The 21,462-nt window shown below is 44.6% G+C and overlaps 1 protein-coding gene across 1 annotated transcript; it reads right to left on the bottom strand.

The window, feature by feature from the left end:
- Positions 1-11,005: 11,005 nt before the first annotated feature.
- LOC146631665 (RNA-binding protein 38-like) lies at positions 11,006-20,331 on the bottom strand. Its single transcript, XM_085353050.1, has 4 exons — positions 19,931-20,331; positions 17,756-17,879; positions 17,228-17,282; positions 11,006-12,684 (listed from the first exon to the last, which is right to left on the bottom strand). Exons 1-4 carry the CDS (start codon positions 20,141-20,143, stop codon positions 12,342-12,344), a joined length of 735 nt encoding a protein of 244 aa, XP_085209176.1. The 5' UTR covers positions 20,144-20,331; the 3' UTR covers positions 11,006-12,341.
- Between the last annotated feature and the right edge of the window lie 1,131 nt (positions 20,332-21,462).

The raw sequence follows: 21,462 nt of genomic DNA, 5'->3' as shown, positions 1-21,462 counted from the left end.
ACATACTGCCAAGGCAACAAAGACATGGCAAAAGAAGAAGCACATTAAAGTCATTGAGTGGTTTAGCTAGTCTCCAGACCCCAACTCTATAGAAAGTCTGTGGAGGAAGCTGAAGGTTTGGGTTTCCAAGCAGTAATAAAAAAATCCCTAAAGGATTTAGAAAGTTTCTGTAAAGAGGAGGGAGCAAAAATCCCTCCTGAGATGTGTACAAACCTGATGAACAACTACAAAAAATGTCTTACCGCTGTGGTTGCCAACAAGAGTTTCTCCACCAAGTATTAAGTCATGTTTTTGGGATCAAGTACTTATTTCACTCAATGACATCCAAATCAACTCGAAACTTTAATCTAGCTTTTAGGTAATGTGTTTTTTCTGGATTATATTCTGTCTCCCTTCATTAAGATGAAACTACTAAAAAAAATAGACAGTGTTGGTTAATTTAAAGCTACCTCTTTTAATCTGTGAGGCCTGTACAATCTTATGACACAGAGCTATTTCCTGATGAAACTGCTATAACTTGGTCAGTCGGTCAAGTCACGATCAAGGCAGTGAAACTCTCTCTGTTGAAAATCTGTTACAAAGCATGTGAAAACCCCACAGATAAAATCTCCTCTTCTCTCAACATGTTTAGGTTGACGTCAGATCCCCAAGCATTGCTGACATGACAGATTTCAGGCTTTGAACTACATGTAGTCAGGTCGCTTGTTTGTATTTTAAATAGCCTTGAGCGCCACAGTGCAGGTTTGTCAGGAACAAATCAGCTTACATCTTGCGACACCTTAAAACTCGGCTGAATCATTACGAATTTAACAGCAGCCTGTCGGGGGGAGGGTGGCAATAATGCCCTGTTTATTACATTGTGTGAGTGTTTTGCTCGTGTGTTTCCGTGTTTGTGTGTAATGGCAAGACCGTTAATGGAAACTTACTGAATCTACATTAATACAACCCAGAAGATAAAATCAGGAACTGGCATGTTGTTTAAAAAATCCCCTCATGCTCAGAAAGCTGGAGTTTCTAACAATGGTGCAAACAGTCATTATTTTAAAAACTCCTCAGTTTAGGCGAGTGTCCTCTATGCAGATCCATAATGCCATCAGCCCTTGTGTATGAAAGCTTTTAATAACATGCAAACCTATTGAGTCCTCCTCACAGGTGAATGAGAGGCTGAATAGATTGCTGTGGTGGCCCCTCGAGGCCGGGCGTATCACACAGGTCTTTTGTTGCATTTGTTGTCATTAGACCTAAACTGAAGGGCAGGTGGGTTTTGTGTTAATACACTGCTCATACATGCTCAATGATGCTCGTCCTCTGTTTGCTCATCACATATTGAGCCTCTTTTTTTTAAAAAAGAAAGAAAGAAAGAAAGAAAAGAGGAAAAAAGGGCTAGTTAGACTCCTTTTGACAACCCAGGTGGTGCGTGTGTCCCCGATGCTCACCGGATCAGCGAGGCTCCATCTCCAGTCCCCTCTCCCCGTGTGAAATTCAGCTACGTGGTGAGCTTCTTCACTCCTCTCTGCCATGGCCCGTAAAGTTTTACGGCTGTTTGAAGAAGAGGACCCGCCACTGGAGGGTGTGGGTAAATAAGTTTGGCACGAGATATGCATCTGCTGCACATCAACAGACAGACTATAATAAATATATTTCTGTTATGTGAGCAGACATTGTGCGGGGCGACGTGTGTTTACATGTGCACACACGCACAGTTATCCCATGCTACTATCACCCCAGATCAGAGGAGGGCGTTCTCTCCATTGCCTCTTTGTTTTGCCACTGTGTACCAACCATATTTCTTTCTCTGTGGCTCTCCTACTCCACCTCCGTGCCTGCGTTCCTTAGCTGGAACTGAGCATGCATAAAAGGCTGACACACACACACACAAACACAAGCACGCACAAGCACAAGGAGAGATACATAGAGCTGGAGGGTTTCAACATAAATCTGTTGATTCTTTGTCCTAATGCTATGTCAGCTTTCATGCTGAATTGAAATTGTGTGTGTGACAGAGATATAGACAGAGGTTGAGACAGCTGCTGAGGCTGGCTGGTCCACTGAGAAGACCCTCTGTCCAGCCAGGCCACGCCTCGGCCCTTCTCCTGCACAGAGAACTATTGTCTCCAGTGCTCCTTCCACTGTTCTGATGTCATGGTTTGTCCTTCCCCAGAGGGTTGCTGCTGCTGCTGCTGCTGCTGCTGGTGCTGTTGTGGTAAAACTGGAAAGGCTTTTTAGCACAAGGCCAGAAGCAAAAGCGACTGGATGGTGCACACTGCAAATAGTTCTGCATACCAGTACACAAAACTCTCATATGCTCTCATCTTTTTGGCCACTCCTTTAACCCGCCCTGATTTGAATCTCATTTGCTTCCCATTTGCGTGGCAGTTGATGCCTTTCTTCTGTGACTCCGGAGTTTGGCAGCTCAAATGCAAATCGCTCTCTTCTGCCCTGATCATCCCCACCTGTCCAGGCTCCTGGGCTGTCTGCTCATTGGTGAAGTAGAAATAAATATTCTTGGGCTACTTCTTCCAGCCCTGTTGTAATTCCTCTGGTGTATTTTGTAGAATATGAGCACCACAGACTCGCTGCTTTTACATTAAACTGTGAGGGTGTTGCTCATTATTTAGGTGTACAAGAAGAATTGTTATCAGAGTAGTCTAAGTTTGGGTATATGAGAGATTGTGTTTGTGGTATTTTGGAAATGTAAAAAAAAAATGCATATCTGGTTTCGATCAGAATAAATGACATAAGCTGAGGTTTAACTTCTGTTAGATCCAAGACCTACAAGATAAATCACGATAAAGTGCTGATGCTAAATTCTGCATACAGAGTCTCTCCTCTGAGAGACTCAAGCCATTACAGGTCCATGATCTCTCTCATTCCCTTCTGCATTGGTAGCGAATTTTCCTAAGCACTGTGACAATTTGTGTTTGGCTGTTCTTTGTTTGAATCACCTAGGCAATGAGTGAGATAAGAACGACAGAGTGTGGAGTTGTTAGGAGGCTATTTATCTTTGGCAGTAAATGTGGACAACAGCATTCAAAGCTCTTGAAGTATGTTTTGCAGTGGAGATAAGGCCTGATAGCAGAGGTATGTAGAGGGCTATGTATTGATAAATATGCACATATTTTCACAGAGATTTAATGCAACTGCTTCTGGAATACGGAAACCACTCTTATAGATGTGGGATTTGGAGAATTGTCACACTCTTCCTTATTGGGCTTGGATAAATAAACATACCACTTTCCTGCTACGGGTCTCCCTCTAAGACTCTAAGCGAGAGGACATCACCGGCAGTGTCGATGATAGTTGTTGAGGAGCAAAGGAGACACAATGAAAAATGCTTCTGTCACCACCCACCGCTGCTTTGTCACCCTCTCCCCATGTTTCTTTTGCTTCCTCTGCTCTGTGATTATTATCAGCCCAGATCATTATCAGGCAAACTCTCCCCTCACTGTGATGGAGAGGAGGGTCGGCCTCCCACATAGCTTTGGTGAGAGATTTCTAACAGCAGCAAAGGAGGAGGGGATGGGACAGGGGAAACAAGACAAGAGGCCTAATAAAGTCCATCTAAATTTAGAGACAGCGGGGCCTTTTTCCCCTTGTCCTTATAAAGAGCTGCTGGTGAATCCAGGCAGGCTATCCTCCTCGCTGTACTGAGCTCAGATCACTCCCTACAGGATGGGGAACATAACCGTCGGTGCATGAAAACACACACACACACACACACACACTCGTGTGCGCAAACACAGAGGACCATGTTGTTTTATGAGACAGAGGACGGGGAACTTGGAGGGGTATTTTTTTTGTCTTTACACAAGAGGGCAAGTTTGGTGGAACATACTAAAATAGGAGAGGTTTAAGGAAACCACCAAAAAGAAATGATGGGAGAAATGAGCAACTGGTGGGGGACAGTTCACGTGCAGGAGATTGTGAAAGAAACCACAGATGAATTCGTGGCTAAAAATATCTCAGAGGGCGGGTTGTATATTTCATCTTATGTTAGCACAATCTCCCTTCCTCCGATCAAAAGATGCCCCTTTTTTGATCTCATTAAGAATCATTGCGTTTTATAAAGTTTATACTAAGATCTCGCCTGACCTTTTGGGGCTCTGTCCATGGAGAACAACACACATCATCTACAATCATATTAATTAGTGGGCTTTAGAAAAGAAAAAGCAGAGCCAAGCCCTCTCCCTGTTTCCTGCCTTATTGCTAACAGTCTGCATGGAAGCAAATGCAGAGAATTCAAAATAAGGCAATGAGAAACATTCCTTTAAAATGTTTCTTGAACTCTCGGTTTCACTGACGACTCCATCCATCCGAACTTCAAGAAACACCTGTTGCACAAGGTAGGATGTTTTTTTAAAAATGTAAAATAGAACTGGAGCTCTCCACTGTTTGAAAAAGCCTCGCCGCTTGCAAACGATGAAGCCAGCAAACATAAACGCGACCTTTCCCCTTGTGACAAATTAACAAATTCAACAGCTGTGTCACCGATGCAAGTGACTAATGTGATTTACTGCCATATCTGCTGCTGTCTGTCTGAAGCGCTCTTATCAGGAATGGCCTGTCCTGGGTGTGACATCAGCAGCTGCTTCCTACCCCCCACCTTTGATTAAATAACAACCCAAGTGAGATGCAGGTCATGTGCTGGTTCGTGCGGACGGGAGACACAGAAACAGAACACTTACAGTTCACTTTTGACACGAGGAGAGAGATACGTATGATGTTTTGTTTTTGCTGTGCGCTGCTAAGGCAGAGGTCATTTTCACAGCTGCCCTGGTACAGTAAGCCAGGAGTGACAGCAAAGGGTCAAAAGGCAAACAGGATGGAGGGGTGGAGGTGGAAGGAGTGGCGTGTTTTTTTTTTCTTTTCTTCTTAATTCCTCTTTTACACCTGTTGCTTCCTGCCTCTTGTGGCCTGTTACCACACAGGAAGACACTGGTGGACACACTTTAAACCTACAGACATAGGGACCGTCTGAGCTGATACGCAGAAAGGCAAGCACACAAAAACATTGCACACAAAACAGAGCTCCTCCTCTACACACACACACACATATAGTGTGTGTGCTTCTGCCACACAGTCAGAAGCACAGTCTGACAGTCTAAAGCTAAAGTGGATCGATCATTGTGTTTTGTGTGTGTGTGTGTGCGAGAGAGAGGGAGAGAGTGTGTCAGTTTGTGGTCACGAAAGCCCCACTGAGAGAGGAAGCTCAGCTGTCAGTAGCTGTCAGGTGCTGGGCCTCTCTCTCTGTCTGTCTCTCTCTTTATTTGCTGCTCCTGCTGTAGAGAACCTCAACCCCCTTCTCTTTCTTACTCTCCCTTCCCTTTTCTGCCCTCCAACAGTGGCAGGCTGGGTTTGAGATCGAGGTGGAGGCGCTGCTCCCTTAGCACAAGCATGTTGACCAGAGATAAGGAAATATGGCACACAACCAACACCTCCACTCCCCCTGCCAGCCCTACCCGTCTGGGGGCTAAACATGTTACAAACACATACATATATGCACACACATATGCAGTAAACAAGTAGTTATTTTGCGGCGTGATGACCGGACCTTGTTACCGCATTACCATCACAGCACTTTAAGTATTTCTTGCCCGTTCACCTCCTCTCTTGTCTTCTGGCGCTCGGCTCCGCTGCTGTCTCTCTCTCTCTCTCTCTCACCCCGTGAAGGGTGTTACCCATGCTACATTAGGTGCTCACATGCAGAAAGGCACAGAACAAACAGGCACTCTCTGCAAAGCATGCTCCTCATTCAGTGGGAGTGAAAACATTTCCCTGAGTGTGCATGCCAGCGCTTCTATAGACTGGTGGTTTGGCGTGGTGTGAAATGGACACGGGATGTGAGGCTGGAAGCGTCTGTGGCGCCTCAGCCCCTTGCTTCGCGTTGTGAGATGTGTTGAGGGTGGGCAGGGGGTGGTTGTTGTTGAGGGGGAGAGCAGAGTGGGGGGGTGCCTGAGCTTGTGATTGCAGATCGGCTGTGATGGGTATCCCCTTGGCCCTTTCTTGAGTAAGACACACTCAGATCACATTACAGGCCTGAGAACTGAGGGAAGACAGCACGAGTGAGGGCAACAACTACTAGGAGGAGACACACACACACACACACACACACACACACACACACACACACACATGCATGCAGGGTAATAAACTGCAATCCACATGTTCACGATTGCACAGCACAGCACTATGACATGAATGTAATCAATTCCCTTCAATGGGGGACCATGCTGTTTCCAGCTGTATGTTTTTTTTCTGCCTCATCATTTACTCCTGTTTGACTTTAAGAAGTTTCAGCACAAGCTTGACTCCTGCATAAGGCCATCTCGTGTGGCTCATCTCGTTATCACCGACCTCTGTGGAAGTGCCAGAAGAATCAGCAGGTGTGAGAGTGGCGTGTACAGCCGTCCAAAAGCAGCTGATAGGACGCAGGCCTGCAGTTGGATAAGCACTACTTTCTGCCAGAGCCCTGAAAACTCACACTGAGCCACAAATGTCTCAGCCTTTATCAGCCACAGACACCACGGCCCCCGTGTGCACACTTTCCAAGTCACTTTCCAGAAACACTGTTGACTTTCAAAGATGACCATACTTCCCACCACCTTACACTATCCAGGTATCATCACTTAAGCACAGTGAAATAGAGTATGAACGCTATTTCCAAGCTTATGTAAACCTCAGATCGCTGATTCTTCTCAACTTGGGATTTAGTTACAATATGTATGTATAACACTGACTGCTGTTCAGCTATAGTTCCAAATATTCTTTTTAAAGTTCGAAGAAAACGTTGTTATATCTAGAAGATAGAAGTCTTTTGCTTTAAACCTCTGCTATCTGTGCAGTCTTACAGGTTCAGCAGGCTGAATGCTTCCTTAATTATTTGAACAATTTGAGGTTACTGGCAAGTTTTCAATCAGTTGAAATGCTTTTAGTTCTCATTTCCTGGTTTCTGTTTCTTTTGTTTTCATGCATCATACATGTTGTTTTCTTTCACACTTCTTCTATTGCAAACTGGGTTAAAAAGCAAAACAACCTCCAGCACATTACTGAGATAAGCGATCCTTTATGCACTGTGCTCTGACAATGTCACCTTCAAGTACGGCTAAAGCACAGCACGGGTGTCCCAACTGGAGATTCTTCATCCACTCAATCGGATTCTGTTGTCATGAGCTTCTGTTCCCCTTGGTTACAGTTAGACTGTCTCTCATTTTGGGTGCAACACAAACAATGTCAGTACACCCTGTTTAAACAAGTTAGTGTCCAGAGATGTTTTTCCACTTCTCCCGTTTAAGTCATCTGTTCTGTTGATTGGCCTTTTAATGCTTTAATACCGATCACTCGTCCCCCACCCCTCACTGACCTACTGACTGTCTCTGCTTCTAATTTAAACCTGACTCTCTCCAGACCTGTCCATGTTATCTAAATGTGTTGTTGATGTGGGAAAAGGCCACAGGAGAGAACATGTGATGGGTTTCTTGGGTCTGGTATTTTCTTATGAGAGGCAGGGTAAATATAGTAGCTGAAGCCTATCAGACGCCACTGCACCAACACTCCCCAGGCCCAGATGGGCCCATCGGGGCTGCGCCCTGACGAGCATCACAGGCACAGGAGGCTCTATAGACAGTATACACCAAATATTAAATAACACGCTCATAAAATGGGTAATTTATGACTCTCTATGAAAGATTAACTTTCAAATCAGGGCTGCCTGATTCTCACACTTGTCATATAGTTTCTAAATAAAATACAACACTTACCTTTCTTTAATAAGGTGCAAGTAATCATGCTGTTACACCTTCCATTGATATTTTATTCTATACACACATAGGACTTGAATTATAGAAAGGTTCTTTTTTTTCATATGGGCGCCTAATTTGAGAGTCATGGTGATGCGAGCAGTTTGTGATTAAAGTTGAGCTGGGGTATGATAAGATAGGACTGTTTTCATGACTCTTCTGAGGAATCACTTGACGTCAGAGTGGCACAGCAGAGTGAGAAGCAAGTGGAGAGCGAGATTTGACTGAACCTTTTATTTTGTATGTGCATGTGAAAGAGAGACAGGCCGAGAGACAGACAGAGAGGCCTCGTGGTGACTCAGCATAACGAGGTCTGCTGGACCTCCGTGACCTCGTTCGTCAAGCTGACACCAGGCTCTGTTTCTGCCATGTAATTCAAAAGAAGAATGTGACCAGGAGAAAAAGATAAGCAAGGATGAGAACAGACGAGGAGAAAGGCAGAGAGAGAAAACAGGGGCGACAAAAAAAGGGGAAAACGGCACGTGAGGAGAAACAGAACTGCTAGCACTGAAGTGAGGTAGATGGGGAGGTGTTAGGAAAGGGGGGGGGGGGGGGAGTACAAATGACAAGCAGAAAAGTTGAGTAAACAAATGTGTGAGCGAGTTCACAAACACAGAAGGACTGGGTGAGATAGTGAAAGATTAATAGTGACAAAGTGAAGTAAAGAGAAACGAGTGGGACCAGAGCTGCCTCACTACAGTCGCAACCAGTAAACACAGCAACAGCAGATATAATAATTCTGCTCAACACAAGTGTTTAAAAATCTCTGACATGTTGCAGCTATAAAAACTGAAACTTGTTCTGTGTGTTGGAATCGTCTGCAGTGTGTCCTAAACACATTGCATGGCTTCTTACTCTGTCGGTACATTTTGATCCTTAACACAATTCCTGAACACAAACTTATTTTGCTATCATCAATTCAATTTAATTCTTTCATAAAGCACCAAATTACACTAACAGTTGCTTCAAGATGCTTTATATTATAAGGTAAAGACCCGAGGATAATAGGGAGAAAAACCCCAACAATCAGATGACCCCACATGAGCAAGCATTTGGTGAGAGTGGGAAGGAAAAACTGTCTTTTATCAGGAAGAAACCTCCGGCAGAACCAGGCTCAGGGAGGGGCGGACATCTGCCGTTGAGGATGACGGGAGGAACAAAATACATACTGTGGAAAATAGCCAGAAAATAATCATAAGTAACGATTAAATGCAAGGTGGTGTATAAACACATAGAAAGTAAAAAGAGGTGAGTGATAAGGAAGCCCCCAGCAGTCTAAGCGCTAATATGAGGTATTTAAGGCAAAATAGGTCCTGATTATTCAAGACTTTGCATGAGAAGGATTTTAAATTTGATTCTGGATATAACAGGGAGCCAGTGTGGGGGAAATATGTTCTAGTCCCTGACAGCACCCTTGCTCCAGTGTTGTGAAAAACAAAATGCTCATCCTCTGGTGCTAACTGAAATGCTATTATGCTAACTTGCAAAGATAAGGTGATGAATACGGTTAAAACACAAAGTGTAGAATAGCAAGATGGAAATGGTTATTATGATGTCACCACCACCGCTTTGTGACCATTACCATCTTTGATTTTTTTTGTTGTGTTTTAGAGCCATATGTGACCATATGTTTGGACACTACAGTGGAGTGCTAAGTTATCAGCTAATGCTAGCAAGCTTGGCTCGTAAGCTGGGACCATAGGAAAAAATCCTGCTTTTTAACCATATTTTAAAAAGTGATAGATGTAACCACTTAAATGTTACCCATGATTTCTGCATTTTAAACCTTCCTCATTCAAGTTTTGGCTTTATAATAATTTACCATATTTAGATGCGAGGGTGACATGCTAGGGTAAGTGCTCAGCAAACTGCATCTATGAACTGTATGCATGCAACCCACTCCATACCTGCTAATCGATGCTAATAAAATACTACACCTACTAATCAAAACTGAAGCTTCTTGAACAGGCTGCACCACCAAAGCTGAGGCCTAGCAGTGACCGGCTACAGCATTATCAGCACACCTGTCAATCAAAGCAGCCATGCTTCATTGAGCCATTATACAGGTGTTATGAAAAGACCAACACTTTTTTATAACAGGTTAAACATGGATTTTAATGCTGTTGGGTATTTTAACACAGATGTCTGTAGGGATTAATTCCCTTTTAGGTTAGAGTGGCCTTGAAGGCCGTTTTGGTACAGAGACTGCACTACTTTGTGTGGCTCTGTGATTCTTGCTTGGGTTAAATTTTAACAGTGCTGAGTTAGCATCGTTAAGTCATTTTAGCAGTTCTTTACAGCCTCAGTCAGCCTAATACAGTTACAGTTGTTTTGTATTCATTAATCTACTAGAAGGTGGAAGAATGACACTACACTGCATTATTTAAAAGAAACTTGGTGTAGCTTTTGAAAAGAAAGCCTAGGCACGAGAGAGAAGTATGCAAATAATTACATGCAATAAAACTCATACAAAACAACTTGAAGGTAAACATGTCCAAGTGTAACTCTAGCATGAATAAGGTGTGAATGGATGTCAATGAAAAACAATAGCACCTAAAAAAAAAATAAAAACATCCCTTGAACTCAGGATGATATTGTAAATCATTGTTGCATGGATAAAATTGAGGTTGAGAACAAAATGATGTGTTTTTGTTTCTTACAACCCTGCCTGCGTTTCGTTTTCCCGGGCTTAGCGGGGTTTTAGAAGTGACATATCCCCTAAAGAAGCTGATGTAAGCACAAACAGGGGGAAAAAAATGCTGCTGGGAGACAGTGCTAGGCAGCCTTGTTTAGCAGAGACAGGAAAAAAAAAAAAAAAAAAAAAAAAAAAGTTACTTGCAGCTCAGCATAATGGGCCTCAGAGCACTTTCTGACAAACACCTTTTATTTAAGTTTCATACTAAAGCCTCAGCAAGGGAACGAAAGCAAAGTGCACGGTCCAAGGGAACACCCAGCTCTGCTGAGAAGGTGTTGTTGTTGCTTGATAAAAGTCTGGGCCTCCTGCTCTCCCCCACCCCCAACACTCATATGCAAGACCTGACAGCACTCATTGCCACACACACACACACACCAGGATGTGTATTTTGTTACAAATGCAATGACATAAATTTGCTCTTTGGTTTTCATCGTTGACACTTCACATTAATAATAAAGACAGAAGACAACAGGAGGCATATTTAAGTACAAATTATTTTATTTTTTGGTATGGCTTCTTTGAAGGAACTGTAAAAGACATTCTTATTGGAGAAAAAAATAAAAAAAAATAATAGAACATTTCCAGAAAATATGAATGGGCATCAATGAGCCAGCTGTCAAATCCACTGACGGGGTGCAGCTGTGTCTCTGCAAGTTAAATGACTTAAGTGCCATAACTGTAGTCATAACGAAACAAAAAAAAAAAGCTATTTTAACTTAGTACCTCTTATAAATACCTACATATAAATATTGTAAATGTACTTAATGACAGACAACATTAAAATGCTGTACATGAATGTCCTTTTTGAGAGCAACAGTTTGACAATCTCAGTGACAAAAGAAGAAACAACACTGGTGTTTGAGCTCAGTGTCAGCTACCTTTAAACATCGATATACAAAGCTCCTGGTCCCCGTACGGCCACATACTGCTTGTGATTATCTACATCCATCTGAAATTATCAAGACCCAAGTCAGATAAATGTGACTGCTGGAAACAGTCAGGTCAGTTTCAAGGAACTCTCTGCACTTGGTTCTCTGGTGTGGGAGGGGCACTTAAGTTTCAAAGAGGGAGTTGTTATTGTTTTTAAATTAAGGCCTCTTCAAATAAAATAAGTGTGTAGTCCTGACATCATCTTGGGACAATGGAGCTCCGACAGTCTTATACTGAAACTTTCTGTTACCTCTTGAGGTGAACTCTCTTGTTGTCCCTCCTGTGTGGTGCTGAACACTGGAGGTTTGTTCATGGGGCAGTGCTCTGCCTTACTGTGTATAGCACCGGGTACACCCTCATCTCTGACTGTTCCCCCAGTGTCCTAAAGCAGCATTGCCCTTCATATCCACCCCAGATCCACGGGAATCTGGAGGTAACAGGGGTTTAACATGTCCCCGACAGCTCTCAAAACATCAACATGTACCATGGACATATACAACTTCCACTGATTGAGCAGAGAAACATGCGAACATTGATAATAATAGCATAGAAATAAAACATGGACAAGGACATTAATAAAGAAGGATAAAAATAATAATAATAATAATAATTAAAAAAGAAAGAAAAAAAGAAAAAAGAAGAAGTGTCAGCTTCTGGAAGCTCTCGGAAGCAGCCACATATACTGCTCAGCTTCTCAACCTGAACCTTAGTCCTCCCACTACTTTTACCCTTTAACCAATGAGCCAAAAGCTCATCCTGATCATATAGTGCAATAGTCCCACCCTTTTTTCCTGAAAGCTACTTCTGGCAACAGCAGGATCACCCCGTAGGGCATTTTTCAATATCCTCTGTCCAAAGGCTTGCAACCACTCCACCTCCATCTCCTCCTCCTGCACCCCTTCCTCTGCTCCTCAACCTGCTCATTGCATACGGTCTGGCTGGATGTGCTGCTGTGGGGCGTAATGCAGGAACGCTGCACCAGTGCCAGTGGCAGAAGGGAGAGTGGGATGTACGGTAGGTGGGGCTGTGGTGGCGGTGGAAGGCCCAACAGTGGCTGTGGGGCTGGCGGTGTAGCTGTAGCCCAAGAAGCCAGCCGGGGAGGCGGCGTACGGGTACTGCTGCTCAAAGGCAGCCTGGGCGTACTGGGTGTAGGCTGCGCTGTAGTCCAGGTACGGGCTGGTGCTGACAGAAGTAGAAACCTGAGTGGGCAGCACCAGGCTGGGCTGCACATATGCTTGCGGGTAGATGTAAGGCTGGGCCAACCTGCACACAGACACAAGGGGGGGGGGGGGCGTTAGACCAGAGGACTAAAACAACTACTACAAGAGAAATCCAACACCTGGCTCCATTGTTTACACTGCGACCAGAGGGCGAGCATGTTAGAAATATACACTCTAGTGTCCAGAACTTTGAGAACTCCCACAGAAATCCACTGTTATTAAGGATAATCACACAAAAGAGGTGAGGGAGGCAGACTCAACCCTCCGTCAGTGTCAGTTAGTAAAAGCTACAGAACCTGTTGGATAGGCCCTCCTGGAAGGACGGGGGAGGGAGGGGGTGAATGATAGAGTCAGCCGTTACTGGCAGGTTTTCAAGCTCAGGCATCAGCAGAGTGTTTTAACAGCTGCTGCACTTCACTTACTAGACACACACACACACACACACACACACGGCAGAAGTTGCAGTTGCTCTTGTTCTGGCTTAGTTTGAAAATCTCACTACAACAGGTGAACATGTTAGCTGGGGAGGGGAGGGGGATTATGGTGGCAGGGGAGCTCATCAGGGTTGGGTGCGAGGCTCTGCCAGGCCACATGGGCAGACTCTCAGATGTAGCTGATTAGAGCTGTGGGGTCTGGGGACTGTACAGTCTTTGCTTTGCCACTTTATCCACAAAAGAAATGGGAGTGGAGAGGGTTTTAGATTAGTCTATTTTTACTCAGGATTTGAAGTACATCTTTGGAGTTTGTTGTATAAAGGGATTAGTGATGGCAGCAAGCAAAAGAGCCCCCCTCTTTCATATACATGGTGATATAACTGACTATTGAGAGAGCCTTGACCCCGGATCCTGCAGTCGTGTGGTGGGCAGGGTGGGGCGGGCGGGGGTTTGGGGGGGGGGGGGGGGGGGGGGGGATCCGCAGACAAAGGCAAGATAGCAACAACAAAATGTCACATTGACTTACACTCTTCAACCACATCTCAGTGCTGAATAAAATCTTCCTCTCATGGACTGTTTTCAAGTTTCAGTCTTATCGTTTTCCCCTCTCACACAGATTCAGTGCATTAGATGAAGGTTAGTATTAAAACACAGCTATCAAGCAACCAAAAACAAACACAAAAACTTAAGCATGCAGGATAGGGATTTCATCATAGTCTCAATACACTCATTTACACACACACACACACACACACACACACACACACACACACACACACACACACCTGTCTAATATTTCTGCCCTCCCCATTTATTCACCCGCCAACACACACACCCGTTGCCACTGCAAACCCCAAACCATGCCATAATAGGGAAAGAGTCACAGTACAAATCAGGATAACCTCTTCACTTCATATCACACAGAAGGGTAAAGATAAAAAGGCACTCCAGTCCATCACAGCACACGGCACTTCACTCTCAAGCCATCACTGGCACCTTGGAGAGAGGCTGGCTGAGGGAGGAAGGAGGGGCGGGTGGGTAGATATTTTCTGCCATATCCCTTCTCGGGACTAGTCCGAGTACTGTGGGCATCCTCTCATCCTCTGCTGGCACACTGGTCAGCTGGCAGCAGGAAGCAACCATGGCATAAGAGTGATTATTGTCAGCAGTAACATTAACGTCCTATTGTGTGGTTAAATAGATGCAGGGAAGAAAGAAAGGGGGGGGAGAAGCATTTTTCAGGTATCATCTCAAATGGAAAATTCAAACTCCATAAAACTTGTATTGTATTCAAACAACAAATGAGTCATCTGGCAAGTGAAGGGGAAATGAGTTCTAGTGCCAGTGGTCTGAGCACAAAACAAAACAGTGGCTTTTAACAAGTAGGCATAAGCAAATGAGGGCAACCCCCACCCGTGAGCGCATTCTACAGAGAGACATTCACTCTGCACACAGCTTTCAAAGATAGCCATACATTAATGCTGCGGGGCATATGTATGCCCTTTCACTCGCCTTGTGCATAATGAGTTCGCATGTTCTGAGGCAGATTTTGGCCTCAGGCAAGTGACCTTGTGTAGGTGAAGAGAAATACAAAAATGAGAGACAAAGAAGTCCTGAATTAGATCTTTTGTGTCTGAAGAGGAACGGATAGACATACAGTGAGAGCGGGGGGAAAAAAAAAAAAAAAAAAAAAAGATGGTACCGAGGCAAGTTAGGGACGAGGCCACAGATGCCAAGTGGTGGGGGGAATGTTGATGACGGCCCGAAGATTATCAGACTGGCCGTCAGCTGGTTTTGTGCTGACAGCCAGTCTGTGTGCACCTCACATAGTGACACTCTGAGAATGGCAGGCTGAGACACCAGAGAGACAAGCTTACAAGAAACCATTTGATGCCCGTAAACATTACTAATATAAGCAGCTGAACTCGCTGTCATTAATGAAGGCTGCATAACGATGTGATGGGAAAAATCCTGCGCTCGCGTCACACACTGAGCAGCTAAATATTTCTACATGATAACAAGTGAAGTTTCAGTGCGTGACTCACCATAACACAGAGTGGGGAAACAGACAGGACTGGATAGGGCGAGAAATTAACAACCCATTTACAGCACCTTGAAGAGGGCCTCCACTCTTTGTTAAAAGGAACCTGTTGTTCTTTGAAGTCAGACAGACGAAGAAAAAAAAACAAAAACAAAAAAAAAAAAACACGTGTTTTGTTTGACACCTGTAGAGGTGCGTTTCCAAGGGAGGCACAGTCTCATTAAAGCATTAAGCCTACAACACCAGGGTTCCCATACCCTTCCCCCTCATTCGCTTTTTACCCCGTCTCAGTCTCACAGAGGTGTCAGTTTTCAATATCTCCTTTTGACACCCCGGCAGTTGCAACACTGTAAGGGGAGAAATGAAAGTTTAAAAAAAAAAAAAAAAAAAAAAAGAATGCAAAAGAATATACATATAAATTGTGTGATGCACGAGAAGCAAGCATATTGACAACTCATCTCCTCGCCATCAAAACAATGTCCCTGGCCTCAGTGGCCCCCTCAGGGCTTCACACTCCTCCACATCTGCTGACCACAGCTATACACACACATCCAGAGCAGCAAGCCGTAACCGGCACACCACCGCCACTGAGACGCTCTGAGTACTGTATAAAAATCCTACTTCAGATCATGTCCTCCTCGTGCCATATGTTGTCAAGTGGGGGGGGGGGGGGCTGAAAGAAAAGCCACTTGTACACTCTGCAGCTTAGGGAAGTCTGGGTGCCATACAGAAGAAACTCAGGAGGACAGGTGCTCTGTGTGCCTTTCCACGTCTCTGGGGTGGCGTTCATGGGAAATTAAGGGGGGTGTCAAGACTGTAACATGAACCAGCACCTGTCAGATGCATGCCTCAAACCAGCACTGCATATGGCAAACTCTCAGGGTCTGGTACCATCCATGCTTTGTGCAGTAGGACTGTGGACATGGGACTTTTCTGTGCCTTCTTAAGGTCTTGGAACATGAAAGGACACCCCCCCCATGGGAATCCTATAATTTAGAATTTGTGATATCTTTCAGAACGCTGTATGGCTCATAAGTAGTCCTCATAAGAGTCTTAAGTCTTTCGGCTTCACTGTTCTCAATAACCACTAATATATTTCCTACTTTGTCATCGTCCCTGTGGACTGTCCTGGGATTTCCATGAAGCTCACATATACCTTATAGGGCAGCAACTTACAAATTACTTTTCTATATTAATCCACACTGCTTTTTACTAAGTCATGGTTGCTCTTGTTCCTTTTTATAGAAGAGTTCAATCACAACTGAAGCAAACTCCAACCAAAGCCACAAAGCAAAATCTAAAAGCATAAATATGTAGTTAATGGTCATATAAAACCCAGTAAAATACGCACATCCAAAGTAAAACAAACAAACAAACAAAAACAATAAAAAAAAAAGAAAAAAAAAAGAACCCCCAAACAAAAACAAAACCACATACACAGTTGTGATAAATCACTCTCAAACCACCACAAAGTCCTAACAATAAAAAACTAAGCATCAGGCTAGTTAATGATGGGCTTAAAATTTTGCATCTTTTTAAGACTAAAGCATGGAAGAACTGTTTTTTCTAATATATAAGCAATTTATTTCAAAACCTGTCCCTGTGTTTCTTGCATTTTCCTCCAGACAGCTGAGTGTTTTGCAGTGGTGTAGCTTTAAGGATGATATCTGAGAGCTGTCGGTTAGAGTAGGGGGGCGGGGGCGGGGGGGTGTCATTACTCTAGCGAAATGCTCATTAGCTGCCCAGCAGACCGTGGCTCCTAGACGCTATCCAGGCTGTTTCTACAACAAAGCCACTTGGAGAAAGTCTTCTCAGTGACAGAGCCCGGTCAGGCAGGTACACGAGTCAACAGGCTCCTGCCAGAAGTTAACAAGTGAGTCACACATTCACCTCTGGAATGCACTTCTATTACCACAGATATGCGAATCATCTCCCGGCCCTACAAAACTCAAATATGCTAATAGGCTACTTGTGGAGTTGCATGTGGACACAGAAACTGACGTGTGCTTCCCAGAGGCCCTGTTTGTCAAAGAAATGGTAGCCTAGCGGCGTTGCGCAGAGCGTGATGCGAGCGAACAGAGCTAAGCGAGCGCCCACTCCCTCTCACTTACCCATACTGCCTCTGGATGAGCGCTGGGTGGATGGGCTGCACTCCGATGGATATGCCTGCAAGAGAGGAGGCTGGCTGTCAGACACACATCTGCATTTACAGAGGAGGGCTAGAGAACAATACACAGAGGGCATGGGGAGACAGAGGCAGCGCCTGTTTCGATCCTGCCACAGAACAACAATTTCAAATGTGTGGCGAGCAACAGTACCAACATGTATGCACTTGGGAAACTGGGTGTCGTTCGGCCCATAAATAGTGGCAAGCTAAGAACACATGTTGCACAGTTAATTATAGTTTTTAGCCCTCATGGGGGTGGGGTGTATTTTAGCTAATCAGTTTGTAAAGATGACGTCTAGGCCTTCCCAAGAACTCAAACAAGTATTAAATAATCTTTTGATGATGGTGACCTCATTCTGTCAAGCAATCTGTAGTTCTGATGGGAGTTTGAACCTCACACCCGCTTTCAGTTTTATGGATACTGATAACTTTTGTTTTCTTGCAACAAGTCTTGAAATAAACCTCATCTTACCGGTCTGTAAACTACGAGGCTTGGCACCCAGGTAAGCCAGGTTGACGTTGGCCTTCCTGCCATCAATGATGGGGTTGGGATCCTTGCAGGCCCTCTCTGCTGCTCCTCGATCTGTCATAGTCACCTGGTGGCACAGTCGGAGGGAAAAAAGGCGTCATGTTACAAATAGCTTCAGGGCTTTGGTCTGACAAATCAAAACAAAACCAAAACGCGCTTTAAAAATTAAAAAACAAAACAGGTTTTGGTCTTCACGAAAGCCCCCCCACCCCTACAGGCTTTCTTCTGTTATGATCCCGTTTCTCTCAAGAAGGGGAAACTACAAACAAAGCACAATGATAATCTTTGAAAACTGCCCACAACAGCAGTAGCTGGCCACTCAGCTGCCACACGGCCATGGGCAGAGCTGCTGAAATATGGATCTGGGGAGAGCAACAAGGAGCTTATCCAATTAGGGCCAAAATAAGGAGATTGGTATTAGTCCACCCCTTCCTGGCATTAGTTGAGGCCTTCTGTTTTGATTGCCATGTTCTGCCAACACCGAGTCACCTCTGTGTGAGAAACGAGCAGCGAATGTAGGCCACAGATTGCATTGTTTAAGTGGACCATTTAAAAAAAAAAAAAAAAAAAAAAAAAAAGCCTCTTCATCGTGGAAGGATCTGGAACAAAGCCCACTCAGGGCCTGTGTTGTGAACACACAGGAAGGAACGAGGCCGTGTTTACACTGAAGAGCCTTGCTGTGGGGGGGTTCTACTAATCCACCTCTGAAGTGTGTTTAGGAAAAAAAGAAAAAAAAAAGAAAAGAGGTGTACTCAGCTTTGGGCAACTCCCCTGCCCTGCTGCCAGCTACCTCTGCTCCAACTGAAACCCTCAGAAAAATAGAGTGAGCAGGTTGCCTCATGCCACACACACACACACACACACACACACACACACACACACACACAAAAAAAAATGTAACTCAGCATAAAGTGCTCATCGTGCCACTGTGTATCATCCTCGGCAGCACCCATATCACCCTGAGCCTGTCTAACCTGAAACACCAGCCTCCTCGCGAAGCCGCTCGATACCAGCTAGACTCACAGGACGGGCTTTCTTCTCAGTTAGAAGGCTGATGTGTAAACACAAGAGAGCAATTGTCTTACAATTGTGCCGTTAGAGGTAAACATGAACACATAACCGTTTTCCATTCCTTCTTTGGCCCGAGAGGTCGTTATTTGGGCTGATGCAGCTTTCCAAGTTCTAGTAAATATTTGCATTTCTTATGCGCTTCTGTTCTTTGTGTCAGAAAGAGTGCAGGTCTTTGTCTTGCGAGAACAAGACAACTCACCTCTTAATGTAGTTTTACACTGGGCTTTGCAGGGGTTCTTTGACACTTCTCACTAACACAGCGTAAATCAACTATGGCCAAACACAGTTCCAATCAACACAATGCGATGACCTCATAAACAGCAGGTTTAAGCACAAGTCAACAAGTTCAGCTTGCAGAATGATGCGATCAAAGGGAAACTTAACATACATGTGGGGAATGGGATAAAGCCAAATTTACTGATGCTGGAATTTCTCTCAGCAGCCAAGATGTGATGTAAATCATATGCTCCGGTCCTTGACAATGGAGGGCAGGGTGTACAAAGTAAGCCTCCCCACTGCTCCAAAATAACCATATAAAGCCAGCAAGAAAACACACACACACACACACACACACACACACACACACACACACTTCCAAGAGCCATAAGCCGAGGCTGTTTAGGAGTGAATGAGGTGGGGGAGACTTGATTGGGTGGGTTTGGGGGGTAACATCAGACATATGTTGAATTATAATCTTCTTAGTTATCCATCAACTTGTGTGAGCCCTCATCCTCATTAAGCTAAAATAACAGCCAGCCAGGCAAAAACGGAGATGCTGCTGCGCAATTGTGCGGTTAAGCCTCAGTGTGTGCGCGCGCGTGTGTGTGTGTTAGGGGTTGTGGTGGGGGTGCATTTGACATGTATTTGAATGACTGAATGCTGTATTATGCGGAGTCACAAAACTCAAAGAGAGAGAGACACAGCAGCAAACAAAAAGATCGCTGTTATGTAGACACAAACAGAATTTAGCTGATAGATGATACGGTTTGATTGCGCTAAATGTCGTGAAAGCGAGCGGATGATAGTGAAAGTTTTGCTTCTACTTACGAAGCCGTATCCTCGGGATTTGCCGGTCTGTCGGTCCGTTATCACCACAGCCTCATCAATGTCCCCAAAGGCCTCAAAGTATTTTCTAAGTGAGGCATCGTTTGTGTGGTACGGCAGCCCGCCGACAAAGATCTTGGTAAAAGTAGTGTCTTTCTGAAGCGCTGTGGGATGCATGACGTCCAGGGCTCCGTTCATATACTGATGAAGAAGCATTGGATCAGCCGGAGACCAGTACTTGGCACGCGGAAGACTTAGAGCTAACAGAGTCCCAGCATCAGAGAAACCAAGCCCAGTCTCGCTATGTTTCACTCGAGCTTCTCCAACTCTTTTTTATGTTTTTTCAAAGTTGCAGCAACCTGATGATATCCACGACTCAGTCCGCGTGAACTCACGTCGAGGATGCCTGCTGCTTCGCTGCTGAGAGGAACCGCTGGGATCATTTATAGTGCAGTTACCCGGGCCACGCCCCCTTCCGCTGCCAGCCAATCGGCTTACAGCCTAGGTGCCGGCCTTGGCAGCGCTCACTCCTGCTAGTTTCCCCCTTCATCCTTTCCCGGCGCTGTGCTGCACCTGCTTTTGTCTTTTACAAACACAAAGAAAAAGCCGCACACTACGGCAAAAAGCGCGGAACCATGTGGCAGACATGGTTCTGTAACGAGGAAGTAAAGGATTCAGCTTCTTTCCTAAAACACCTAACCCAGAGCTTAAAATAGTGCTTATTTTACTCTCGTTTGACTTTGGAATCGTGAGGTAGCAGCTATAGCCTGAGCAGATAGCAAAAGTTAAAGAGTTGCTAATGATTAAACTCTCAATGCTCATGAAAAAAAGGGGCCGCTGAAAGAGCAGCTAAGCTCACATACACAAACTCTGGAGCCTTACATGGTCATGATAAGCTCCTGATTTCCATGTTTATCATGTAGTCGACATAAAACAGTCACTCATCTACAGCACATAGAAAGTGCTTCAGTCTCATGATCACTATAAACTTTTTTACATCTCAAAAGGCTGGAATAGCCCCTAATAATATTACCATATATAGTCTTTGACTCTTTTGAGCCAGATGCCATGACTCCAATAGCTTTACATGGTTGGGCATTCTGTTAACAGACTGGTTAAGCCGTATTTTTTGATAGTATACTGAGAAATTAATGGGGCAAGTGTAAAAATGTCTTGCCAGATGTTGCATTCTCTATGTACTGCTAATAACAGACCCAGTGATGCCTTCAGCTGTAAGTGCTGAAAGCAACAGGTCAGGCCTCATACAATAAGTTTAAATTGCCATTTTGCCTTGGAGTTCCAGTTAATCGCTTTATTTGACTTGGACTTTCTGTTCAGCTAATCAAAAGAGTTTGGTGCAGCGGGTGAACTGCTGAGGAACCAGGACCCAGAGAAGTGTCACAAGCATCACGTCATGAAAGTCGAGGTGAGCCGATGAACTGTTGCAGCAGCACATCTTCCCGCCCTCAGTGCCTTGGAGTTCCAATGCTAAGTACCAAGGGTCAGGCTGACAGTGAGATGATACTCTAATGACC

Source organism: Diplotaxodon limnothrissa, linkage group LG5, assembly GCF_057381915.1.
Source record: "Diplotaxodon limnothrissa isolate DT_005_m linkage group LG5, D_limnothrissa_male_GT1.1, whole genome shotgun sequence".
NCBI classification, from domain to species: Eukaryota; Metazoa; Chordata; class Actinopteri; order Cichliformes; family Cichlidae; genus Diplotaxodon; species Diplotaxodon limnothrissa.
This window is presented reverse-complemented; position numbering and strand designations above follow the sequence as displayed.